Genomic DNA, 26,673 nt, shown 5'->3' with positions numbered 1-26,673 from the left:
TTGGGTTTACATGAAGCTTGCGTAAAATATCTTAGACTACCCTTTTTTTAAACTCATAATGAGTTAACTTCAAAAAGAATAGTAAACTTTACAGTTTTACTTCTCCTCCACCTCACATTTAGGCTATTGCTGTCAAAATTTAATTTTTTTTAATATTGTGTAATAACAGATTATTGTATTATCATTATTTTTGCTATGTATTTTTTAACTGTAAACTAGAGTTGTAAGTGAATTATGCACCACTATTACCATATTGCAGAATCTAACTATGGGTATATATTTACCATTACAAGTGAGATTTACACTACCTCTTTATGTTTTATGTTTATGTTAATTAGCATTCCTTTACTTCCACACAAAGAATTCCCCTTGGCATTTCTAGTATGACATGTTTGGTGGTAATGAATTCCCTCAGGTTTTTTTTATTCAGTAGAGTCTTTATCCTTTCTTTACTTCTGAAGCTCAGCTTTGCCAGGTATAGAATTATTGGTTCACATTTACTTTCTTTCAGTATTTTGAATATATCATCCCCTTCTTTCCTGTCCTGAAAAATTTCTGTTGAGAAATCCACCTATAGTCTTATGGGGGTTCCCTTGTATATGACCTCTCTTTTCTTTTGCTGCTCTTAAAATTGTTTATCTTTGACTTTTGACAATTTCATTATAATATGTCTTGGTGTAGACCTATTCAGGTTCAATCTATTTGGGGTGCTTTGGACCTCCTGGATCTGCCTGTCCATTTCTCTCTCCAGATTCAGGAGTTTTTAAGCCATTATTGCTTTAGGTATACTTTCTGTCTCTTTCTCTTTCTCTTCTCCTTCTGAAATTCCCATTATGCAAATATTGTTTCTTTTTACTGTGGTCCATAAATTGTATAAGCTTTCTTCACTTTTTTTCATTCTTTCTTCTTTTCGCTCCTTTGGGTAATTTCCTATTTTTTATCTTCCAAGTAGCTTTTTTTTCTTCTGTATGGTTGATTTTTCTTATAAAGCTCTCTATTGAATTTTTCAGTTATTGTATTTGTCAACTCTGTGATTTCTGTTTGTTGTCTTTTTTTTTAATAGTTGCTGTTTTCTTGTCAAAGTTTTCAATTTGTTCATGGATTATTTTCCTAGTTTCATTTAGTTGTCTGTGTTTTCTTATAGTTCACTAAACTTCCTTAAGAGGGTTATTCTGTATTCTTTGTCTGACAGTACATAGATCTCCATTTTTGGTGTGTCAGTTATAGGAGCTTTATTAATTTCATTTGGTGGTGTCATATTTACGTGATATTTTGTAATCCTTGATTCCCTATGTTGGTATCCACATATCTGAGTAATCAAGCTCCTTCCAGACTTTACAAGTGAACTTTGACAGAGTCAGTTTTTCATCAGTGTGTTCAGTTTGGGTTTCTGGGTATATCTGCTAGTAATGTCCTTGGGCAGGTAGGGCCTGCTATTATGGTCTATTTTTGGGTGAGTCACCTGTTTCAGTTCTGAGGATGGGGATGCGGGCCTTTGTCAGTGGCTGAGAATAGTTGGATAGGACTGCTGGGTTGGTTCCCTACCCAAATGAGGCTATAGGATGGGCTTCACGCTTGCCTGGATTCTCTGTTGATGCTTCCTAAATGGTTGAGACTGGGTAATATGTTCAGTAATAGGGTAATATATTCAGTAATAGTAATGAATTAATGTCCATTGCCTGGTAGGGCAGCAGGATGGGACCCAGGACATATACAGCTCATAGTTTAGAGACCTAAATCAGGCCAGAGTTTGCACTGAATTCCCTGGGTCAAATTAGGCCATCAGTTTTGCTCTGCAGATTGGGGAAGCCATGGGCTGTGCTCTCTTTTGAAGTGCCACTGTATGTAGGGCTTTTGAGTGAGCTATGTAGCTTCCTGTGTGCTCTGGTTAGGTTCCCTGGTTGAATAGGCTGAAGGCTGTATTCAATGATGAGTAGTGATATGTGAATTAGATTCCCTGCCTGGGTGCAACAGGAGAAACAGCCTTAACTCAAGATGGCCTACACCCCATGTTCCCTGGCCAAACAGACCCACCGCCTTCATCCTGAAAAGTCTTGGTTCTGCCTGCCTACCTCTTGGCTTGAGTGCCACACAGCTTCCACAAGTTGTTGCCAACCCTTCTGTTCAGATAGGTCCTAAAGACACACTACACAGTGGGTTGTGCAATGTCTCAGGTTCCTTACCTGGGTGAGAGTGTGAATGACCATTCCAAGTTACTTTCAATTTCTCAAACAGCTTCTCTCTTTGGGAGAGGCCCAAGGCTACCCTCAACCTTGGCTGTGAATTAACCCCGCTTCCTGTGGGTAGCACAGGAACACTTCATGCCTGGTACTGGCTTTGCTTTAGGGTCAGTCAGCTTTGCCCCCCTGCCTCTTGGCTTGAGCACTTCTGGGCCACACTGCTTCAAGGAGTTGTCACCCTTCTGGTGAGATGGGGCCAAAAGACACTCTCCACAGCAAGTGGGGCTGTGATTCATCTCCCTGCCTTGGTGTGGGCAAATTGGGCTCTAGAGCTGACAAAACTCCTCATGTGATGATCCAAATCAGGCAGATATTATACCCTGCCAAGTTCCCTGGTTAGACTGAGCCCCCAGCTTGGTTCTGGGTTCTGTAGGTGAGCAGATCCACTGGTTGGGATTACTATTTGGGCACTTCAGGTATGAAGTTGATCTGCCAAGACCCTGTGCTGGTTGTTCCAAGTCCCCCCCACTTTCTCCATCACAGTCAGATTCATAGTGGTTGAGCCCTATAGATTCCCCTGCAGTCCTTGTGGTATGAGATCAGATTAGGGGCTCCTGCAAAATGACCCACATACTGGCTGGGGATCACTGGTTGTCCCCTGGGTTCTCTTTTCCCACCATAGGAATTGGAGACCTTTCTAAGTGGTACTGCACTGGCCTGGGGTGGGGCAATGCAGTCAGCATGTAGCTGTTTCTCTTACCCTTCTGATGATATCTTTCTTGGTCTCTGTGGTGAAAGAGGTACTTCAGCCTCACCTTTGTGTTCTAGGATTCTCTCAGTAGTGTATTGTTCTTGAATGGGTGGTGTTCTTGTGTGAGTGAGTGAAGTTAAGAATGACCTATGTTGCCATCTTGGTGATGTCACTCCTTTTGATTATACTTTCATTTTATAATTTCCATTTGTTTCTTATTTAATATCTACTATTTTCTATGAACTTCTCTGTTCTTTCATTTGTTTTAAGAGTATTTGTAATTGCTTATTGAAGCATTTTGATGATAGCTGCTTTAAAATCCTTGTCAGATAATTCCAATATTTGAATCCATCTTAGTGTTGGCATCTGTTGATTGTTGTTTCAAATTCATGTTGTGATTTTCCTGATTTTTGATATTGCAAGGAATTCTCATTTGTCTCTTGGATATTTTGGATATTATGTTAGGAGACTCTGGATCCTATTTAAATACTCTATTTTAGCAGGCTGTCACCCTGTTTTGGTGTGTAGGTCCTGTTCTACTTTTGTAGGCTGTGGTTCTAATGAAGATTTAGTTTTCAGAGTCCTTTTGGTCCGCTTGGTTCACCTAATACCACTGGGCCCCACCACTGGACTGAGGGGTTTTAGAAAGCACGTCCATACGTCTGCTTCTCAGACCAGTTCTCCAGGCCACATGCTATTGGTGGAATTCCCACCAGCATCACTAGGGGAGGAAAGGGCCTATCTGAACCACCTTTTGCTGCTGGGTCGGGAAACCCAGGGGGCTGCCTTTGCCTTTGGGCTGCGAGTCAGGTATGCCTTCTGTCAGTGGGTGGGTAATTGGGAAATGCCAACCTGCTAATATTTTTCAAGTCCTGGGAGTCCCTAGCCAGTCTACCTTTATCTTTTCACCCTCCATTACCCTACTATGTATACTATATTGTTTATAGGTTATTTACGTGTACTTAGCAGGGAGAAACAGGGAGAGTTGAGTTTCTGCCATCTTGCCCCAAACCCTAAATTAGTATTTTAATGTAACTTTGCAATGTGAATGGTATAGCCCCATTGACCAGGATTATGTAACCTTTTATCTTCTGAAGATGTTATTTCTTACTGCTGTTTCTATGCATATTAAAAACTAGGAGCCAATATTAATGTGTCTTCTTCTACCACTTTTATTTATGCAAATTCTTCTTCACATGCACATAGGAAAAATTTCAGGTGTTATTCTTATCTCTTCTTCTATATGTTTATACAGATACCTCATGAGTAGCTTTTAGAAGAAAGCACTTTACCTGTGAACTAATTTAAAAGATATCTGTTTGGTGTTTATAGATCTTCTCATTTAAAGTTTCAAATGTGTTCATTAGAATTTTGGTATTTATTTACATATCTTCAAACTTATTAAAGAAAAAGCTGAAAAATGCCTTTGCCATAGATAAACAGAAACTTAGTCTGCCCTTTCATAATTATATTTATTTGAACCTGCAAAATGTAACTAGTTAGAATTAATCATGTTGAACCATTTTCATGTCATTCATTTTCATTTTTTGCTTACCAGAATTGTAGTATATTTAATTTAATTTATTTATTTTATTGAGGTATATCTGACATAGAACCTTGTATTAGTTTCAGGTGTGCAACATAATAATTTGATATTTTATATATTGCAAAATTATCATTACAATAAGTTTAGTTAATATAAATAGTTACGTAATTTTTTTTTGTGGTGATGAGAACTTTGGAGAGCTGTCTAAGCAACTTTGAAATTTGCAATACAGTATTATTAACTATAGTCACCATGCTGTACATTACATCCTGATGATTTATTTATTTTACAGTTGGAATTTTGTACCTTCTGACCCACTTCACCCATTTCACCCATCCCCCCAATCTGTTTTCTGTATCTATGAGCTTGGGGTTTTAATTTTTTTTTATTCCACATATAAGTGAGATTGTATAGTATTTATCTTTATCTTTCTGACATATTTCACTTAGCATAATGCTCTTAAATTCCATCCATGTGGTCAACATATAGTAAGATTCATTCTTTTTTATAGTTGAATCACATTGCAGTGTGTGTGTGTGTGTGTGTGTGTGTGTGTGTGTGTGTGTGTATACACACCACATTTTCTTTATCTCATTTTCATTTCTTGTTCTACCTCCTACACTATTCTTGTTTCTCATACTTGGTCTGTCTGTCCCCTATTGAATTCCTTACATACACAGGCATATTTTGAGTGAGAATTGGTTTTAGAAGTTTTATATGAACATAATAATAGGAAACCCCAATACAAACAAGATAAAATTGATCAAGAGCATCCCCTGTGGATAAAAGATTCCACAGAGGTCCATCACTAGCAGTGTTCTACTTATACTCCTGCTATTATGAGATGTTTGCCAAATAAATACAATATGATCTCAGTTTTTCATAACTTCTAAAAACAGCCTTGAGATATAATTCACATACCTTTACATTTACCCATTTAAAGTGTACAAATTTAATGACTTTTAGTATATTAATAGAGTTGTGCAATCATAACTTTTAGAAATATATTGTACTGCTTTTTTCCCTTAAACTCATTATTTATGACATTATAATTGGGAGTTTTAGAATTTTACCATCAAGATGGAAGGATTCCAGCCAGGAAGGAATTTTGAATGTTAACTCTTGATTTGGGTTAAATATTGGGCTTTGAGAGTCGCAGAATAATGTCTGCTCTGAGAAATTGAATAGGAATTACTTTTTTTTTAACTAGTAGTTTGAATCATGATGTAACAGCTGTGAAGGAAAACACCAATACCCCTGATAATCCAAGTGGAAATGGCAAACAAGATCGGATCAAACAGAGAAGAGCTTCCTGTCTTCGACCTGAGAAGGGGACTAAATTCCAACTTACTGTCCTTCAGGTCAGTGTATAAATATGGTTTGGTTAAGAGTATGTGTAGAGGTCTGGGTGTCAGGCAGGGGCAATGTTGCTGCAGAGGTGAGTATAGAGTATGGTGAAACTCCCTCTAAATTAATTCTTCTCCCATTAAAAATGTTTTCCAATAATAATATTATGTATTAGGAAATTTAGTGGGAATATTATAAAGAAATTAAAAATCACTTGTAACAACCTCTCAGAGATAGCTCCTGTTAATGTTTTAGTTTGTTTTCATCTTTTTTTCCTGTATGTATGTGTGGTATTTCACATAATTAAAATTGTAATAGTACTAGTAACAGTAAGCAAACATTTATTGAACTCTTACAGTAAATAACACAGATGTTATGCATTTGTTTTACATTTAATCCTTCTGTAACCCTGGATGATAGGTGGTAGTGTCCTTGTCTTTACAAATGAGGGTACTGAAGATTAGAGAGATAAAGTAATTTGCCTCAGGTCAAAAAATTGTGAGTGATAGTCAAATGTGAGCCCAGATAAGACTTCAAAGGCCATATCTCTGACCAATATGGTGTACATTTTGAATGGATTCTTAAATCTGTATATTTTATATTCTGCCTTTTAAAAAACTTAATATGTCATGTACATTTTCCTGTATCATTAATTTTTCAATAATGTATTATTTTAATGGCTTCCTTAGGCAGTGCTTTATATGGAGATATAATAATTTAATCATTCCTTTGTTGTTCTACATTTAGGTTGTTCCTTTCTGTTTGTCTTTCTGCCAGTCTTTTTTTCTAACTTTCTGTTTTTCTCTCTTTGTGTCTGTCTGTTCATCTCTCTCTCTCTCTGCAGCAAATACCCTTGAACACAAATTTTTGTATATATCCCTATTGCCTTATACTAGATTCCCAGAAGTAGAATTAGTGGGTCAAAGAATATGAAGATTTTTAAAGTTTCTAAATACATGTTGCTAGATTGCTATCCAGAAAGGTTGGATCAGTTCATATTTACATTAGCAGCACATTTTCTTTTGCTTATTAACAAGTCAATTTGTGGAATTAAAAGAAGTTTGGAAATGAATGACTGAATTTAGATCTCTGCAGATAGCTACAGTGACTATTGTAACTTTTCTGCCTTATGTTCCCTTTTCTTCCCCACAGGATCGTGATTCTAACTTATTTTTTGCTGAGTAATTTGACCCTTACATTTGTCATAGAACAGCTGTTTAGGCAGTATTTCACCAACGGAAAAACAGAATCTTTTTAGATTCTGAACAATTGAAACCATTTTTTTCCACATAGTGTATGTGAGCTCATCTAGATATACCTGCACCATTTGCAAAGAGAAGACAATGACTGACTCTTAAACTGGGTGATATATTTGTGCCCAGGTGTCAACCTCTGGAGACAACATGGTGGAGTGTCAACTAGAGACACACAATAACAAGATGGTCACCTTCAAGTTTGATGTTGATGGTGATGCACCAGAAGATATTGCAGACTATATGGTAAGTATAGTAAAACTAAATTATGTGCTCTTCAGCATTTTCTGTTTCTTCTTTTCCTCTAACTCTTTCTCCATTTATTCAGAGCCATCTTTTTTTAGGGTACTATGAGTTTAAAAAATTTGTACATAACTAAACTGACTATGATCAAGAGTAAGTTACTGGATCTTACCTGGTTTCAGTATATTTATCTGAAAAATATGAGTGGGTTTCATTAAGAGATGATCTAGGTTAGTGGTTCTTATCCCTGGCCACATGGTAAAATCACTAAAAGAACTTTTTAAAAAGCAATTCTGTTGTCTGGGTCCCGAATTAAATCAGAATATTTGGAGGTGAGGCCCAAACTTCGATAGTTTGTAAAGTTCTCCAGGTAATTCTAATATGTTGGCTACTCATAACATCTTAAATATAGGTGTTCAAGTAATGTTTGTCATTTCATTTAATTTCATATTTTCTTTGAATTCTTAGGCTTAAGTTAGCATTTTTCCCTTTTTGAACAGGGATGAGGTAAGGTGGCAGAAAGAATACATAATGCTTTTGTTTCTGCCAGTTCTCTTTGGATATGCATTCCTGGACAAGCAGAATTAAACATTTAAAAGTTAATAATTTTGTCAGTTCTTCTGCTTACTTAACAGTATTTTCTGAACTGTCTCTGGGCCATTCTTCATTACCTTTAGAGGTATTTCATTTTGTGGTTTGTGATTAAAGGCTATTGGGTTTGGACATCCTAGTTTTAAACATAAACATTGCCTCAGTTCTTCAAATAACAATTTATAGAATGCCAGATTTTTTAAAAATACTGGCTTCTTCTCTAGTAGATAGTGCCAATCTGACAAATGTCAGTGGTCTCAAAAATAGAATAATTTAATGTATTATGCAATGTTTTATTGCTTGTTATTGTTAATTCTTTTGTGGCACTTGGATCTGTATACTTTATCTTTCTTTAGTGTAGTCACCATTGATAAAATATTGTAATTTTGAAGAAACTAAATTTGTTCTTGTGAATAGACTTACTTTTACATTTGGACAGGTTGAAGATAACTTTGTGCTGGAATGTGAGAAAGAAAAATTTGTAGAAGAGTTGAGGGCTATCGTAGGTCAAGCCCAAGAGATCCTTCATGTCCACTCTACTGCAGAAAGAACCACTGCAGTTGACTCTGTTACCATGGAATCCAACAGTAGCCAAGTAAGAGCAGTTGTTTAGCAAATCAGTCTTCTCAGATATGTACCAGGAACTTTTTAATTTATCTGTTCATTTTTAATCCAGACAGGATCATCTGAACAAGTACAGATAAATTCTGCATCCACTCAAACCAGCAGTAAGTATACTTAGTAAAATTTACCATTTGGCTTTTGAAGCAAGATATTTGGAGACTTTACACATCTTCATTGGGGAACATGTAAGACAACTAAGGAATTCAGGAAATTGTTGATGTAGGTTTTCCCACACTTTGAAAGCACATTATAGCCCAGAATAAGAAAGTAAAACCATTCTTCAAATTTCCTCCATGTGTTGGGTTATTTAATCTGATTAATTTATTTCTGACTTGTTGCATGGTATGTTAACAGAAAAGCAGTCACAATACTGATGACCTTTAACAGTTTGACTGTTTGAACTTAACTGGTAAGTATTTTTCCTCCTGATATGAGATGGACAGGAACTTTCTTAAGTGAAATCATTATGTTCTAAGTTTGCTTCATGTTTTTAATAGTCATTAATATCTTGATTTCATTCCACCAGTAATATGTTTCTGTTGGCTATGATCATGCTATGTTTTGTAAATCAGACACCAGATAAACTTCCAGGGACTAAAAATGGAGCCTTCTGTTTGCTTTTCTGACTTTGTATCTCCATTCTTCTCAGCTCTGGCAATGGGTATATTTAGAGTATCTGGGACGGGGAGAAGAGCTTTAGACAGATGAGGCACTCTGAAGGAATTAGAACAATATGAAGAAGCAACAGATGGTGTTGGAGTCATGGAACCAGATACCATTACCCTGAAATTTAGTTTGTGTTAGGATGCCCGGATCCTTCTTTGTCTTCTTTTTCTCATTAATGTGAGTCTGAACAGATTTCTGACTGACAAAGTAGGGTAAAATTTACAAGAGAATTATTTATTTGAGTGAATTTAAAAAGTAGGAGTAAAGATGTAAGGGCTTATTTTATTTTATTTTTTGTCATATAGTAAAATTGACTTTTTTTTCTTTTGGTGTACAGTTCTATAAATTTCAATACTCATATATATTTGTCTAAGCATCACCATAATCAGGATACAGAAGAGGAGATGTAAGTTTTAATGGAAAAAGTGCTTTCCATTTGTTCCCAAAAAATTGCCTTGCTTCTAATTGCCATTGATACAATGTTTGTTTCAGCAGAAGCTAAAAGCCTTCTCTAAGATATCTTGTGCTTAGTTCTTTAGGGTATTTGTCAGGGTTGGGAGGTCTGGTGTTATAAATTATACATATCTTAGTGCTGCTGGAAATGGAAATACAAGACAAGTTGATGTTTTAACCTGGTTTCTTTGGTCATTAAGGTAAACATATTGACAATCGCTTAACATACTAATTTTTACTAATTCTTCCTACAGATGAATCTGCTCCTCAGTCATCCCCAGTTGGTCGGTGGCGATTCTGTATCAATCAAACAATAAGAAATCGTGAGGCTCAGTCTCCCCCTTCTCTTCGACAGTCTATGTCTACAGTTCCTGGGCCACATCTGCTTTCTGGTAAGTGTTCATTCTTTGCCAACTATATCCAGACTTGGAGAATGGGGATGCAAAATATATACCACCATATCTTTAACCTTTTTTCATGGGTGTTTTTTGCTTTTGAGAATTTTCATAAGCATTTTTGAAGATGCTAATATTAGGGTATAACTTAAGCCATTTTTTATTTAGTATTTATGAAAAAAAATGGTTTTTGTTTCCTTGACAGGTTGAGTTCTGTGTATTTTGAGTCTTATTTATTAGAGTGCTTTCATACAGGTTCTCGTTTGCCCCTTGCTCCTCTTATCCCTTTTGAGTTTGGGTACTAGTCCATGCTTTGTACTTTTCTATGTATGCTTAGCCATTCTTTGTTACTGTTCCAGGTCCAAGAAACACAAGTTATAAGGAAAAATCACAGGACACACTGCCCACTCTAGAAAATAATCCATGCCACCGTGCACTTTTCACCTCCAAATCAGAACGCAAGGATGTAGTTGATGGTAAGATTTCTGAATATGCCAGTGTAGAAACTAAGCAGCCAGGTATACTTTATCAACTGGAAGGTGACAGACAGCTAATGGCACCACTTGCTAGTAGTTCCAGTTACACTGCTACTTCAGTTCGTGCAGTTTCAGTTGAATGTGAGGGACTCGCCAATCAAGCAGGCATATTTCTGCCAGTGTATCCATGTCATCAAACTGCCAGTCTGGCTGATGTACTTCTGGTTCCTCCTGGCGAGTCAACTCAGATTGCTGGTAGCTCTCTTACAACTCTGGCATTTGTGTCTGATCAAAAGCCTCAATCCTTATCAGTGCAGCAGCCAACTGTGGATGCAGAGTTTATTACCCAAGGAGAAACCACAGTGAACACTGAAGCAAGTTCTCCTAAGATGGTCATTTCCACTCAGACCCACAGCCTTGAACCAACTACCCTTCTATCCACTACTATCCTGGAATCAGATGGGGAAAGACCTCCAAAAATGGAGTTTACAGACAACCGAATTAAAACTCTGGATGAAAAATTAAGAAACTTGCTCTATCAAGAGCATAGCATATCTAGCCTGTATCCTGAGAGTCAGAAGGATACCCAAAGCATAGACTCTCCATTTTCTTCCTCTGTTGAAGATACACTTTCGTGTCCAGTGCCAGAAGTCATAGCCATCAGTCACAGTGGAATTCAAGATAGTTCTACACAGTCACCTAATTTTCAGCAGATAGGCTCTAAGATTCTGTCCAATGTGGCTGTGAGTCAGCCTGCTAACATATCAGTGTTCAAAAGGGACCTGAATGTGATAACTTCTGTGCCCAGCGAATTATGTTTACATGTAAGTATCACTCTTTCTAACCAATTCCTTATCCTTATGCTTTTAAAGAAATACCTTCTTTTTTAAAGATCTGCCCTTTGAAATGAAATTGTCTATGTCACAAGATTCTGAGATCACAGGTATTTTAGAAGGGCATACATCTCTTGGGCTGCAGGTGCCCAGAACTCAGAAAGTTTGTAGACTTTGGTGAGAGAGCCGACTGGTGAATTAGCACAGAACTTGTGAGCAATGTTTACTTTTGTATTAATGAGAGAACAGAACTGATTGATACATTGATTCAATGGGTAGGGAGATTTTACTTATTGATTTCCACTTAAAAGGGCCTGTTCCCAATTTCCTTTTAAAAAATTCCATGGTTTTAATTTAATCTTGTTTTGTGGGTTTTAATTTATTTGAAAAAAAATTTTAAGATAAGAATCATCCATAATCATATGACTTGCTTTTTTAAAGTTATGTAGTATGGGAACTTAATTTCCCTTTTCTATCCCTTCAAATCACAGAGGTAACCACTGTCTGGTGTCTATCTGCTATTTGGTATTTATCCTTCTTTACTTAAGCTTACACAGATCTATTTATTTATCTATAACCCTTTATTCACAAAAATAGTATTGTGCTATATACATATTGGAGTGCAATTTGACTGTTTTCATTTTATAGTAGTATGTCATAGACATATGTCTTAATCTTTACCACTGTATCTCTTTATTCCTGTTATATGTACTATATGTGTGTACATAAAATAAAATCCACTATACTTCTAACTGTATATAGTTGTTAATCAGTCTTCCCAGACATAGTTTTAATTAGCATACAAATATTTATAATAGACATACTTATGAATATGTATTATATATTTACAAAGACACTGGTGCTTATTACATATTTATTTATATATATATATATATATATATATATATATATATATATATATATGCTTCTTTATACATGGGCTACTCTGCATTTTTTCCATGTCAGTACACATAGTTCCACCTCACCTAACTTTTTAAACAATGGCATAATAGCCCATTGGATCGATATAATTTAAATATTTATTTGCTAAACTAATAATTTTAAATCATTCAATTAATATATACACATGAAAGCAATTCAGAAGGATAGAAAATTAAAAGTAATTGTTTTGTTAACACCCTCTCACACCCCATCCCTCTCCCTAAACAATATTAAGCTCCTGGTTTTAATTCTTGTGGTCATGTTGATAACAACTTGTAAATAATATACTTTTTTTTATTTACTAATTTTGTACAATACCTATTGACTCACTGCTATGAAGGGTGGGGAAATCATTATGTTTTCCCTCTTGTCCACTTTTCTTCCCTGTATACTTCCCAGTCTTTATTACTTATATTACTTTTTAACATTGGCAAAGGTTGTAACATCTATATTTTTTTCCATAACAATTGGTTGTGCTTTGTAGGTTGATAGAAACAATTGAAAATCAATAAGCAGCATTTATATTATTATATGTGTTATCTGATGGTTATGTACTGTGATTAGAATCATTAAAAAATGAAATTTGATTCTTTGTCATTTAAACTTTGTTGCTCAAAGGAGACTCTTGCAGTTGTCACATTCAAATGGATTCTTTTGTTTGTTTCAAGTGTCCATTGATACATCTGGATCAAACTTAACCTGCCAATGTTTTTGGTGTCCTAGAATTCCTTTTCATCCCTGCTGAAATGCTTCTATGAGTAATATTTTTAAGTACATTGCATGGGTGCTTTTTTTTAATGTCCAAAATGTATTTATTTTGCTTCACACTTGATTGACAGTACAGATGGTAGGATCAGTTTGAGTTAATTTTTGTGTATGGTGTGATATTAGGCTCCAGCTTCCTACTTTTGTGTGTGGCTCTGCAGTTGTTCCAGCACCATTTGTTATTCTCTTTGTTGTTATTATAAATGGAATTGTCTTAATTTCCTTTTCAGATCTTTCATTGCTAGCATATAGGAATAAACTGCTTTTTGACTATTGATGTTGTATTCTTCAACTTTGCTGAGTTTATTAGCTCTAATAGGTTTTGGTGTATTATTTAGGATTTTCTATGTAATATGTAAGATCATATTGTCTGTGAATATAGATAATTTTATTTCTCCATTTCCTGTTTTTCTTATCTATTAACTTCTCATTGTTTGCTTTCCATCTCTTTGTCCTTTTGCTTTTAGTACTGGGAGAATTTCTCAGTTTTAAGCTGTTTCCTATCTTCTATTCAGGTGTTTTTTTATGTCAAGTATTGTATTTCTAATTTCTCTTGACTGTTGTTCATTCTTTATGATATAGATGTAGCATATTCACACAACTCCTGGAGATATTAAAGTTTTATTCTGTGCTGTTAATGCTATTTCCTTGGCTATTTTTCTGTTTGTTGAGTTTAGTGTTTTCTTACAGTGTTGATTTCCTGTGTTTGGAGATTCTTAGTTGTGTGCTCACCTTTCCTCCTTCTTTGTCTTTAAATGCAGTGCTAATTACTGTAGCCTTCCTCCAGTAGTTGTGGCAAAGGCATGGGATGGGCTTCCTGGCACTGATATTGCAACTTGTCTCTAATGCTGCCTGGGGGATGGCCCAATAGCTAGTCTTCCTCCTGGGTCCTGTTGTTGCTGGGCAGCCACATCTGGGGAGGTCTCTCCCTGCAGAACTGCCTGGCTCTTCCTTCTTTGTACCTCAACCAGTTCATTCTTTCATTCAGTGAATATCTACTGAGCAGTGAATAAGTCAATATCTCTGTTTTTGTGGAGCTCACTTTCTAGTGGCAGAAGGTAGACCCTAAAAAATAAAGGGCTGTGATAGAAAGACTAGGGACTTAACTTTATATGGGGTGGTCATGGAAAGACTTGTATGTGGTGGTGACATTCACAGGTGGAAACCTGTTCAGGGAACCAAAAGAAGGGAAGTATTCTGAGATTATATTGAAGAGACAGATAGGAGACAGTTCATGTATAGCTTTATAGGCATTCTAGCCAACCACTCATCATTTTGGTTGGCCAGGGCTCTCCCCGGCTGCCCATATTTGCCACCTAAGTTTGCAGCATTTTGAAACAGTTCCTGCATATGTCATGAGTCGAATTTCCCCCATTTAATCATATATGCATGTGTTTGCATCTGTTTTTCCTATCATGTCTGTGGATTTCATTTGGTAAGGGAGGCTAGAACTTGTATTTATTTAATCCAGTTATTACTTAGTAAAAATCTTTTCTGTAATTTCAGTGCAACCAATGCAACATGTTCTAAATTATGTATAATTCACAGTATTTTTCTCTTCATAAAAGGAGTATTATTACTAGTCCAAAATGGGACTTCAGAAAATTAAAACTGGTTGTTCAGAATTTTGCATTCAATAACTGCTGACTTGCCCTAAGTGTTTATAATGCTTACCTGAGACTACGATCTTCCTTAGTGCCACTTAGGCTGTCTTCCTTCAGACAAATGCTAAGTCTCATTCTTTGAGTTTTTAAATATTCTTTTCATTTTCTAGATTAGAAGTGACCATTCTCATGTTTCCCAAAGTATTTGTGGTTGTATGTATTAATTTTTTGCATTAACTTTTATAGGGAATTTTTTAAAGTACTTATTTTGAATGTAACAGTTAATCCTGGCTTTTTGGGGAGAGGGAGGGGAGGACAAGAAGAGGGGACAGTGATTTTATAGCCAGCCATAACGTGATGTTAACAATTTTTAGAGCATGAATTTGAAATAATTTGGAGGTCCGTTGTAAATTTCTGTGTGCTTACTTACATCAAGTAAGAAACTTGATTTGGTAATATTTCTCTGTAAATCTAAATGCATAGATATCTTGTTTTTCTGTTACTGTGTGTCAGGCATTTTAACTCTCTTAAGTAATATGAGCATAAATACAAATTTCATTTTAGAGCATTAGGGTTTCAGTAACGTGTTTTAGTAAACTGGTGCATATGAAGGAAACAGTTTTAATTTTCAGTTTTCAAAGTTCTTATAATGAAAATATTCTAGGGTGGAAGATTAACATTCTGCTCTTTTATTTATCTGAAGTCTAAATATTGAAATCTTCAGGTTCAGTCTTATATTGGTACTATTAACACAATTATACATAGCATTCTATTTTTGATTACTGATTAGTCCATATAAGAAATGTGAGTGATATTAAACTGCTCCACCTTACCTAAATTATTACCATTTTGTATTTTCTCTTTTTGTTTCATTAGGAGATGTCCCCAGATGCTTCACTTCCAGGGGATCCAGAGGCCTATCCTGCTGCTGTGTCAAGCGGTGGAGCCATTCATCTGCAGACAGGAGGTGGATATTTTGGCCTAAGCTTTACTTGTCCTAGTCTCAGAAATCCTATTAGCAAGAAATCCTGGACTCGCAAATTAAAAAGCTGGGCATACAGGCTACGGCAGTCAACCAGCTTTTTCAAGAGATCAAAAGTCCATCAAGGTAGTGTGCTTACAGTCAGGGACATAGACTAGGTAACATCACTTTTCATTTACTTCTGGTTTTTTTTTTTGTTGTTGTTGTTCATATACAAATCTTACCACTATTTCTGTGTAGCCCATGTATGTAACGCATCCCATTAATGTCATTGCCGTTTTATTTTTCCTTTTGTAACTAATTTGGTTTTCTAGTTATTCATTTCATCTAGATACTAAGTCTTGGGATAAATCTTAAAATGTCTGATTTAGAGTTAAGGACTATTACAATGTTGCTTATTGCATTAACACTTTTAAATTATCTAGCAGGAGTTAAGCTTTTTCTACTTTTCTTCATTTTTGGTAATATAAACAAATTTAGTCTTAAACAACTTTTCTCTTTTCTGCTTACAATTTGGCAAAACTTGCAGTGGAAACAGAAGATTTAAGATCAGCAGTTGCTCCTGATCCCATTCCTCTGACAGGAGAGTCCACAGCTGATACTAGGGCTTTGAGTAGATGTAAAGCAATGAGTGGATCGTTTCAGCGGGGGCGGTTCCAGGTTTGTGTCTTTGGTTGAATTCTTATCTAAAAGGGCATTATAAAAGGTAACACCATTGAAGATCTTGGTCTGTAGATGACACTTATTTTAAATAAACATCACTGTCATATTTAATTGGTTCCCCATACATGCATATCCTCACCTTTTGTGGCCATCTAGTAAATGTGAATCTAAAGAAATGGGGATTTTAGTAGCTGGAAGAGAGCACAGATTGGTCTTCGTTTTTTGGTGGGTGGTTGGATCTTCTTTTCATAATTCTAGTTTCATGTCCTTAAGAATCTCATTAACTTTAATTATGAATTTTTTTAATTGGAGAATTTTTTTTGAGCAGTATGAAGCCAACTCTCTTTACCAAGGGGCCCAATTGAAAGCTTTATACATGGGGAGCATAGATGGGACTTCTGAAGTTTCGATATTGATACCTGTACATCACAGCAGACCATCCACTTGCCTGTGCCATATACTGGTAATGAGTATCTTTGTGGGTTTACTCTTTGGTTAAGCAGAGCCAGCCATTTTTGCCTTTTTGTATCTCAGGTGATTACAGTTCCTCAGCAGCAGTCAGTGAAAGTGACATCATTTGGAATAGAATACATACGAGCATTCAATAAAGTGACAAGCCATTCTAGTGAAGAAGCTCTAGCCATTACTGAAGTAGCAAAGTCTCAGTTGGTAGAAATGGAACCTGCCACACACCATCCACAAACTTCATTTTCTTCTCAGAAGTTTCAAGCTCTTCGCAAAACCTTTAAAGAAGATAAAAGGATTCCCCAACAAATAGACAACTTCTCGTCTTTCAGCATAGCTTGTGAGACTGATCTATCTTTCATGACCCCAGAGAAGAAATTGGAAGAAATTTCAGCCACAGAAAGTAGCATGCAGTCTGGATATGAACTGTTGCTTAAAGAGAGAGAGATACTTCCTGCTGGGAAACAGGCTAGCTCTGATAATGAATTTTTAGCCACTCCTGCTGGCAGAGGGAAGTCAGTGGCAAAGACTGGTCTAGAGAGTGATCAGTGTCTACCACTCCATGAAGAAAAAGCCTATGCTCAAACACCGAGCTCACTCTTCTATTCACCATCTTCCCCAATGAGTAGTGATGATGAGTCAGAAATAGAGGATGAGGACTTGAAGGTGGAGCTTCAAAGATTACGAGAAAAGTAAGGACTATTTTTCTTTTGTCACAAATCTGGTTGCCCTGGGTTTTAGAGAGCTAATTATTTGATTGGCAGCTATTTAAGGATTGGTGACATTTTGATAATTTGAACATTTTTATGACTGAAAACTACAAAGACAGCATCAGCTCCCACAGATTAAGGGCTTAGTCCCACAAGACTGTCCCCCCTTTAGATGCCAATCACAAGTCCAGTTAGTACTATCTATGCTTCTGACCAGCCTGTTATAAATCAAACGTTCCCATAAACCCCTCCTGCGGTTTGATTAATTTGCTAGAGTGGCTCACAGAATTCAGGAAAATGGTTTACTTACTATATTGTCAGTTTGTTATAAAAAGATACAACTCAGGAACAGTCAGATGGCAAGGTATAGGGGAAGAGGTATAGTGCTTCCATTCTCTCCTTAATGGACATTTCAGTTCTATCCCATGTTTTGCTTATGTGAATGATGTTGAACTGAACACTCATATTGTTACATACTTATTTTTACATACATATTTGGGTTGAAATGTATATATATTTTAATTTCATATTGATAGATACCTCTAAGATTGTCCAGTGTAGCTTTTACACACCAAACAAAAATATGTGAAATTGCCTATTTCCCACTTCTTAACAACATTTGATTAGGTATTATTGATCCTTTTAGTTCTATTCCAATCAGATAGCTTGAAAATAAAATAATTGTTTTCTTCTAATTGATAGTTAGGTTGCACATCATCTCATATTTATTGGTTACTTGTATTTCCTCCTCTTTGGAGTCACCTTTTCATTTTTTTCCCCCTTTTTTCTATAATGTCATTGCTTTTTTTCTTACTGATTTTTAGGAACTATATATTCTGAATGTTAACCTTCTGTATGTTGCAAATATTTTCTTCCTGTTGATACTTGCAACATACAATAAAGAAAATATTTTCAGTACTATGTGACTTTAGATTTTGTTTGTCTTTCTTCACTCTGTTGGAGTTTTAGAAATTTGTTGTAAATTTGTTCACCTTTTCTTTATGTCTGATTAGCTTAATGTTATACTTAGGAAGGCATATCCCATCCTAAAATTGTGAAAATAGTCTGTATTTCCACGTTCTTAATCTAAATTCCTTGTTTAACTTTACTTGTACTGGTGTAGTTTCTCAGCTCATCTGTATGGTGCCAGTGCCATTAAAGTGCATTCTGCATGATTTTTATTCAGACACATTCAGGAGGTGGTAAATCTTCAAACCCAGCAGAATAAGGAGCTGCAGGAGCTCTATGAACGCCTTCGGGCAATTAAAGATAGCAAAATCCAATCATCAGAGATTCCTCTGCTACCTTCATCACCACGCAGACCAAGATCTTTCAAAAGCAAACTTCGCAGCCGCCCCCAGTCCTTGACACATGTGGACAGAGGTGCAGCTGCTACAGGTAAATCAATCTTAGACATGATTAAAATAAACTGGTCAAATATTAGCAAAATTAGAAAAATAATAAATGATACTATAATTATTAAGCTTAAGATGATTTAAATAAGTGCAGATTATTCTGAGATTCTTTTGTACCTTTTTGGTGTTAAATTTTTTGTTATGAAATAATGGTAAGGATAGAGAAAATATTTTGGAGAACAGATGGGTGTCTTTTATGTTTTCATTTGGAAAACAAACACCTGAAACTCAATTTCAGTCCCCCAAAGAGTTTTTAAAATGTGAGTATTCAAAAGGAACTGGTTGACTAACATTCAGCGTTTGTTGCTAACAAAGAAAATCATAAAAACACAGTCATGTTCTATCTGATGTAAGAGATCTTTATTATTTATGAGAATATTAGAAAAATGTACTTCTTTGATTTTGAAAAAAAGAGTATCAGTCTCTACTTAACTAATAAGGAACTGTTAATCAGGTCAGACTTCCTTGGTTACAGGTGCATAGTCAAGGTGGGGGTTGAGGGTGAACTGTAAGGATATAGGTGAGATCTCAATAAAATTTGTGGTATGCAGAATAATGGACCCCCTAAGATGTCCATGGACAAATACCTGGAAACCTGTGGCTAGGTTCGGTTATATGGCAAAGGGGAATTGAGGTTATAGATGGAATCAAGGTTGCTAATCAACTGACTTTAAAATAGGCAGATTATTTTGGATTATGTAGGTGGGCCCAATGTAATCACAAAGGTCCTTTAAAGTAGAAGAGGGACTCAGAAGACAGAGTCAGAGAAAAGATGTGAGGAGAGAAACACTGTCAGAGAGATGCAATATTGCTGGTGTTGAAGATGGAGGAAGAGGGCCACTCCACAGCCCCTAAAAGCTAGAAAAGGTTGGGGAACCGATCTCCTCTAGAGCTCCCAGAAGGAACACAGCACTGCCAACACCTTGATTGTAGCTGTATGAGACCCATGTTGAACTTCTAAGCTACAGAACTATAAGAATTTTAAGATAGTAAGTTTCTACTATTTTAAGGCACTAATCTGTGGTAATCAGTTACAGCAACAATAAAGTAATACAGAACTCAAGAAGTGGAACTTTATTTTGATTATACTCATAAAGTTAGAACTGCAGGGTATGAGGACAGCTTTGGGAGTTTAATAGCAGAAGCATGTGAACCTCCAGTTTAATGCACTAATTGCTGTACTTTTATTTTCTTTTTTTGTTCCCAACTGACTTACTCTTCTTTTAATTGAACTATTGTTGATACACATCTTATCTTGATTTCAACTATACAACACAGTGGCTCAACAGTTACCCACTTGTTCATTTTTTAAAATTTTGTTCCCCTTGCCTGAAGAGATGTGTCCTGGAAAAAACTGCTCATATTTATGTTCAAGAGATTTTTGCCAGTTTACTCTAAGAGTAGTATGGTTTCATGACTCCTATTCAGGTATTTAGTCCATTTTGAGTTTACTTTTGTGTATGGAGTTAGACAATAATCCAGTTTCATTCTCTTTCACGTATCTGTCTAGTTTCCCAACACCATTTATTGAAGAGGCTGTCTTTTCCCCTTGTATATCCATGGCTCCTTTATCGTATATTAATTGACCATATGTGCATGGGTTTATATCTGGTCTGTCTATTCTGTTGCATTGATCTATGGGTCTGTTCTTGTACCACTATCAAATTGTCTTGATTACTGTGGCTTTGTAGTAGAGATTGAAGTTGGGGAGCATAATGCCCCAAGCTTTGTTCTTCCTTCTCAGGATTGCTTTGGCTATTCGGGGTCTTTTGTGGTTCCATATGAATTTTAGAACTATTTGCTCTAGTTCGTTGAAGAATGCTGTTGGTATTTTGATAGGAATTGCATTGAATCTGTACATTGCTTTAGGCAGGATGGCCATTTTGACAATATTAATTCTTTCTATCTATGAACATGGGATGTGTTTCCGTTTGTTGGTATCTTCTTTAATTTATCTCATTAGTGTCTTGTAGTTTTCAGGGTATAGGTCTTTCACTTCCTTGGTTAGTTTTATTCCTAGGTATTTTGTTCTTTTTGATGCAACTATAAATGGAATTCTTTTCCTGATTTCTCTTTCTTCTAGGTCGTTAGTATATAGGAATGCTGTGGATTTCTGTGTGTTGATTTTCTATCCTGCAACTTTGCTGTGTTCAATTATTAGTTCTGAATTAGAAAAGACCTAATATCCATTTTTGGGGTGGATTCTTTAGGGTTTTTCATTTACAACATCATGTCACCTGCAAAAGTGACAGTTTAACTTTGTTGTTACCAATCTTGATGAATTTCATTTCTTTCTGTAGTCTGATTGCCGTGGCTAAGACCTCCAGTACTATGTTGAATGAAAGTGGGGAAAGTGGGCATCGTTGTCTTGTTCCCAATCTTAGAGTAAAAGCTTTCAGCTTTTCGCTGTTAAGTATGTTGGCTATGGGTTTGTCATATATGGCCTTTATTATGCTGAGGTACTTGCCCTCCATACCCATTTCGTAAAGTTTTATAATGAATAGATGTTGAATTTTGTTGAATGCTTCTTGAGCATCTATGGAGATTATCATGTGATTTTTGTCCTTTTTGTTGATGTAGTGCATAATGTTGATGGATTTTTGAATATTGTACCATCCTTGGATTCCTGGAATAAATCCCACTTGTTCATGATGGATGATCTTTTTGATGTATTTTTGAATTTGGTTTGCTAATATACTGTTGAGGATTTTTGCATCTATGTTCATCATGGATATTGGTCTGTGATTTTCTTTTTTTGTGGTGTCTTTGTTTTTGGTATTAGAGTGATGCTGGCATCAAACAATGAGTATGCAAGTATTCTCTCCTCCTCTACTTTTTGGAAAACTTTAAGGTGGATGGGTATTAGATCTTCTCTAAATGTTTGATAAAATTCAGCAGTGAAAACATCTGGGTCAGGAATTTTGTTCTTTAGTTTTTTTATTACAAGTTCAATTCATTGCTAGTATTTCGTTTGTTCAGAATTTCTGTTTCTTCCTGGGTTAGTCTTGAAGTTTGTATTTTTCTAGAAAGCTATGTACTTCTGGGTTATACAATTTGTTAGCATATAATTTTTCATGGTGTTCTCTAATAATTCTTTATATTTCAGTGCTGTCCATAGTGATTCTTCCTTTCTCATTTCTGATTCTGTTTATGTGTGTACATTCTCTGTTTTTCTTGATAAGTCTGGCTAGGGGTTCATCTATTGTGTTTATTTTCCCGGAGAACCAGCTACTGTTTTCATTGATTCTTTCTATTGTTTTATTCTTCTCAATTTTATTTATTCCCACTCTGATCTTTATTATGTCTCTCCTTCTACTGACTCTGGGCCTCATTTGTTCTTCTTTTTCTGGTTTCATTAATTGTGGGTGCAGACTGTTCATTTGGGATTGCTTTTCTTTCTTGAGGCAGGCCGGTATTGCTATATACTTTCCTCTTAGAATGGCCTTCCGTGCTTTCCACCGATTTTGGGGTGTTGAGTTATTGTTGTCATTTGTCTCCATATATTTCTTGATCTCTGTTATTATTTGGTCATTGATCCATTGATTCTTTTGGAACATGTTGTTAAGCCTCCATGTGTTTGTGGGCTTTTTCATTTACTTTGCATAATTTATTTATACTTTCATATCTTTGTGGTCTGAGAAGCTGGTTGGTAAAATTTCAATCTTTTGAATTTACTAAGGCTCTTTTTGTGGCCTAGTATATGATCCATTCTTGAAAATGTTCCATCTGCACTTGAGAAGAATGTGTATCTTGCTGCTTTTGGGTGGAGTGTTCTGTAGATGTCTGTTAGGTCCAAGTGTTCTAATCTGTTGTTCAGTGACTTTGTCTCCTTACTTATTTTCTGTCTGGTTCATCTGTCTTTTGGAGTGAGTGGAGTGTTGAAGTCTCCTAAAATGAAAGCATTGCATTCTGTTTCCCCCTTCAGTTCTGTTAGTATTTGTTTCACATAGGTAGGTGCTCCTGTGTTGGGTGCATAGATATTAATAATGGTTATATCCTCTTGTTGGAGTGTCCCCTTTATAATTGTATAATGTCCTTCTTTGTCTCTTGTTACTTTCTTTGTTTTGAAGTCTATTTCGTCTGATACAAGTTCTGCAATGCCTGCTTTTTTCTCCCTGTTAGTTGCATGAAATATCTTTTTCAAACACTTCACATTTAGTCTGTCTATGTCTTTGGGTTTGAAGAGACTCTCTTGTAGGCAGCGTATAGATGGGTCTTCTTTTTTTATCCATTCAATGACTCTGTGTCTTCTTTTTTTTTTGCTATCATAAATCTACAATTACATGAAGAACACTATGTTTACCAGGCTCCCTCCTTCACCAAGTCCCCCACACATACCCCTTAACTGTCACTGTCCATCAGTGTAGTAAGATGCTATAAAATCACTACTTGTCTTCTCTGTGTTATAGAGGCCGCCCCGTACCCCCTCCACATTATACATGCTAATTGTAATGCCCCCTTTTTCCCACCCTTTCTCTGCAAGTCCATCAGCATGGTTATGACTTTTATTTTGAATTCTTTTTCAGGAAGTTTGGTTATATCTGTCTCCCCAGATTTCTTCTCCGGGGAGGATGTGGAGGATGTCTGGGTTAGTCTTGTCTGGATCAAGTTTTTCTGCCTTTTCATGTTGATAGATGCAGTGGTATGTTGTTGGCTCGTCTGGCAGCTGGTAGAACCAAGAGCCTTTCCACTTGCTCCTGACCTTTCTTTCCTGGGACAACGGCGACCCCTAGTGGCATGTGTTGGGCAGTTGCACGTAGACTGGGTCTCTGTTTCTTGCCCAGCCGCTGTGGAGGAAGCTCCCTTGTTGTGGGCGTGGCAAGCCTCAGGCAGCTGCTCTGCTATGGCAGGGCTGCACCAGAGGGGGAATGGGCTGGGGGGCTGTTTATCGTTGTGAGGGGTCTCAGAGCTGTGCTGCTGCCCAGGTGGTTAGGGTGCCCAGAGTTCCCCGGGATTCCCTGCTGCTTGGTGACGTGTCTCGGGACATTTCTGTCCAGCTGTGGGGTCCCTGTCCCTTTAAGACTTTTAAAAACCACTCGCTTTTCTTTGTCCCAGTGGCGCTGGCTGCAGGGTCCCGCTCGCAGGTTTTGCTGTCCTGTTTTGCTAGTTTCCCGCACTCCTGTATCTTCTGGTCTCTCTTTTAGGTTTAGTTGTATTTGTTGTATTTTTAAAAATATATGTTTTTGGGAGGAGATTCCCACTGTCCTACTCACGCTGCCATCTTGGCTCCGCCTTCTATGTCTTTTGATTTGTGCTTTCAGACCATTTATATTTAGGGTGATTTCGATAGGTATATACTTATTGCAATTGCAGGCTTTAGATTCTTGCTTACCAAAACTTCCAGGGTAATTCCCTTACTAACAGTCTTAATTTAACTCACTTAGTATGCTGTACAAACACAACCTGAAGGTTCTTTTTTTTCCCTCCTTTATCTTCTTCCTTCATTCTTTATATATTAGGTATCATATTCTGTACGCCTTTTCTTTTCCTTGACTGACTTTGGGGGTTGTTGATTTGGTTTTGCATCTTCTTAGTAATTAATTTGTCTACTCTCTTTACTGTGGTTTTATTTCCTGTGGGGACAGCTATTTAGCCTTAGGAACCCTTCCGTCTATAGCAGTCCCTCCAAATACACTGTATAGACAGTTTTTGGGACGTAAATTCTCTGGGCTTTTGCTTATTTGCAAGTTGTTTAATCCCTCCTTCAAAGTTAAATGATAAACTTGCCCTGTAGAGTATTCTTAGTTCGAGGCCTTTCTGTTTCATTGCATTAAATATATCATGCCACTTCCTTCTGGCCTGTAAGGTTTCTGCTGAGAAGTCTGATGATATCCTGATGGGTTTTCCTTTGTATGTGATCTTTTTTCTCTCTGTGGCTGCTTTTAAAAGTCTGTCCTTTTCCTTGATCTTTGCCATTTTAATTATTGTATGTCTTGGTGTTGTCATCCTTGGGTCCCTTGTGTTGGGAGATGTTTGCACCTCCATGGCCTGAGAGACTATTTCTTTCCCCAGACTGGGGACATTCTCATCCATTACCTCCTCAGAGAAACTTTCTATCCCTTTTTCTCTCTCTTCTTCCTCTGGTACCCCTATAATTAGAATATTGTTCCGTTTGGATTGGCCACACAGTTCTCTCAATATACTTTTATTCCTAGAGATCCTTTTTTCTCTCTGTGCCTCTGCTTCTTTGTATTCCTCTTCTCTAATTTCTATTCCATTTACCATCTCTTCTTCTACATCTAATCTGCTTTTAAATCCCTCAGTTGTATGTCTCATTTCAGATAATTTCTCAATATTGAATCTCCGTTCTAAATTCATCCATGAGATTTTTAATATTTTTCTGTACTTCCATGAGTATGTTTATGATTTTTATTTTGAATTCTCTTTCAGTAAGATTGATGAGTTCATGTTCACTTGGGCCTTTTTCTAGTGTTTGTGGGATTTTGGTTTGAACCAGGTTCCTTTGACATTTTGTATTTGTATGTGGTGCTCTTTAGTGCCCAGAATCTCTACTTCTGGAGCTGCTCAGTCCCTGGAGTGATGTTGAGGGCCGCGGCGGAGTGGTGCTGGTGTGTCTTGGGATGAAAGAGCTATTTCCTGTTCCCTAGCTCCTGTGCCTTTCTCCACTGTCAGAACTAGTGGGCCAAGCACAGAGGTGTAAGCCTCTTTGCTTTGCATTTGTAGCTTCCATAGGCAGTGCCTTCCTCTCGCTGGCCTGTCGCCATGGCAGTTACTTCAGGCTTGCAGGCCAGTATGGGCAAGCCAGGAGGAATGGTCCAGAGCCTCAGAGGTGAGTAGCCAGCCAGGTGGGTGGAGCTCTTGAAGCTCCTGAAGGTTCCCAACCATCTGGGAAGAGTGCGCCCAGTCAATTTTGTCCACCTTTCCTTTCTCCTGTGCAGCAAGTTCTGTACAATCCTTGCCCCTTTAACATTCTCTCACTGTTAGGAAATCTCTCAGAGCTACCTGCTGCATAGCCAGCCAGAGGGATAGAGCACCTGACGATTGTTTAAGCTCCAAACCTGCTGGGTAGAGTGTACCCGGACAATTTTGTCTACCTGTCCTTTCTCCTGAGCAGTAAGCTCTGTGCAATCCTTGCCCCTTTAGCAACCCTCTTGCTAAGGGCTCCCTTGTTAGGAAGTCTCTCAGCCTGCCCACTTTTCTTTTGTCCCAGAGCAGCCAGATATGGATCCTGTTTTCCACAAGCAGCTGGATTCTCAGTCTCTCCAAGTATTCCATCTTTCTTAGCTTTCCAACCCCATTTATCTCCAGAGCACCATGCAGTATAGGTTCATGCTCCCAAAGCAGATCTCCAGGGCTGTGTGTTCAGCAGTCCTAGGCTTCCACCCCCTCCCTGCTCCATTTCTCTTCCTCCCACCAGTGAGCTGGGGTGGGGTGTGGGCTTGGGTCCCGCCAGATCAAGACTTTGGTATGTTACCCTGTTTTGTGAGGTCTGCTCTTTTCTCCAGGTGTATGTAGTCTGGTACAGCCTTCTTTCATGTTCCTCTTTGTGGATTAGTTGCATTCACTGTATGTTCATATTATATGTGGTTTTGGGGGGAGTTTTTGTCTCACCTCTCATGCCACCATCTTTAATTTGGAAATCTGTTTATGATTTTATTTTGAAATCTTTATCAGGAATATTGGTGATTTCTGTTTCACTTAGCTCTCTTTCTGGTGTTTGAGGGATTTTGGTTTGTGCCAAGTTCTTTTGCTATTTCATATTTCCAGTAATTACTATGGAATAATAACTGTAGGCAGTGCCTTCTCGT

General features: G+C 37.1%; 1 protein-coding gene across 2 annotated transcripts in view; it reads left to right on the top strand.

Moving 5' to 3' along the window:
* Positions 1–26,673, top strand: part of WNK3 (WNK lysine deficient protein kinase 3) — a 221,358-nt gene that overhangs the window by 143,537 nt on the left and 51,148 nt on the right. Inside the window, exons 11-20 of one of the 2 annotated variants that reach the window (XM_036930857.2) lie at positions 5,688–5,838; positions 7,207–7,323; positions 8,351–8,506; positions 8,588–8,639; positions 9,909–10,046; positions 10,409–11,349; positions 15,546–15,636; positions 16,181–16,311; positions 16,849–17,471; positions 18,676–18,887. In XM_036930857.2, coding sequence (XP_036786752.2) covers positions 5,688–5,838; positions 7,207–7,323; positions 8,351–8,506; positions 8,588–8,639; positions 9,909–10,046; positions 10,409–11,349; positions 15,546–15,636; positions 16,181–16,311; positions 16,849–17,471; positions 18,676–18,887 — 2,612 coding nt within the window. Of the gene's footprint in view, positions 1–5,687; positions 5,839–7,206; positions 7,324–8,350; positions 8,507–8,587; positions 8,640–9,908; positions 10,047–10,408; positions 11,350–15,545; positions 15,778–16,180; positions 16,312–16,848; positions 17,472–18,675; positions 18,888–26,673 lie in introns of both variants that reach the window. The other variant, XM_036930856.2, reaches the window with a different exon arrangement.

The sequence above is a fragment of the Manis pentadactyla genome, chromosome X (genome assembly GCF_030020395.1).
Source record: "Manis pentadactyla isolate mManPen7 chromosome X, mManPen7.hap1, whole genome shotgun sequence".
Lineage (NCBI taxonomy): Eukaryota > Metazoa > Chordata > Mammalia > Pholidota > Manidae > Manis > Manis pentadactyla.
This window is presented reverse-complemented; position numbering and strand designations above follow the sequence as displayed.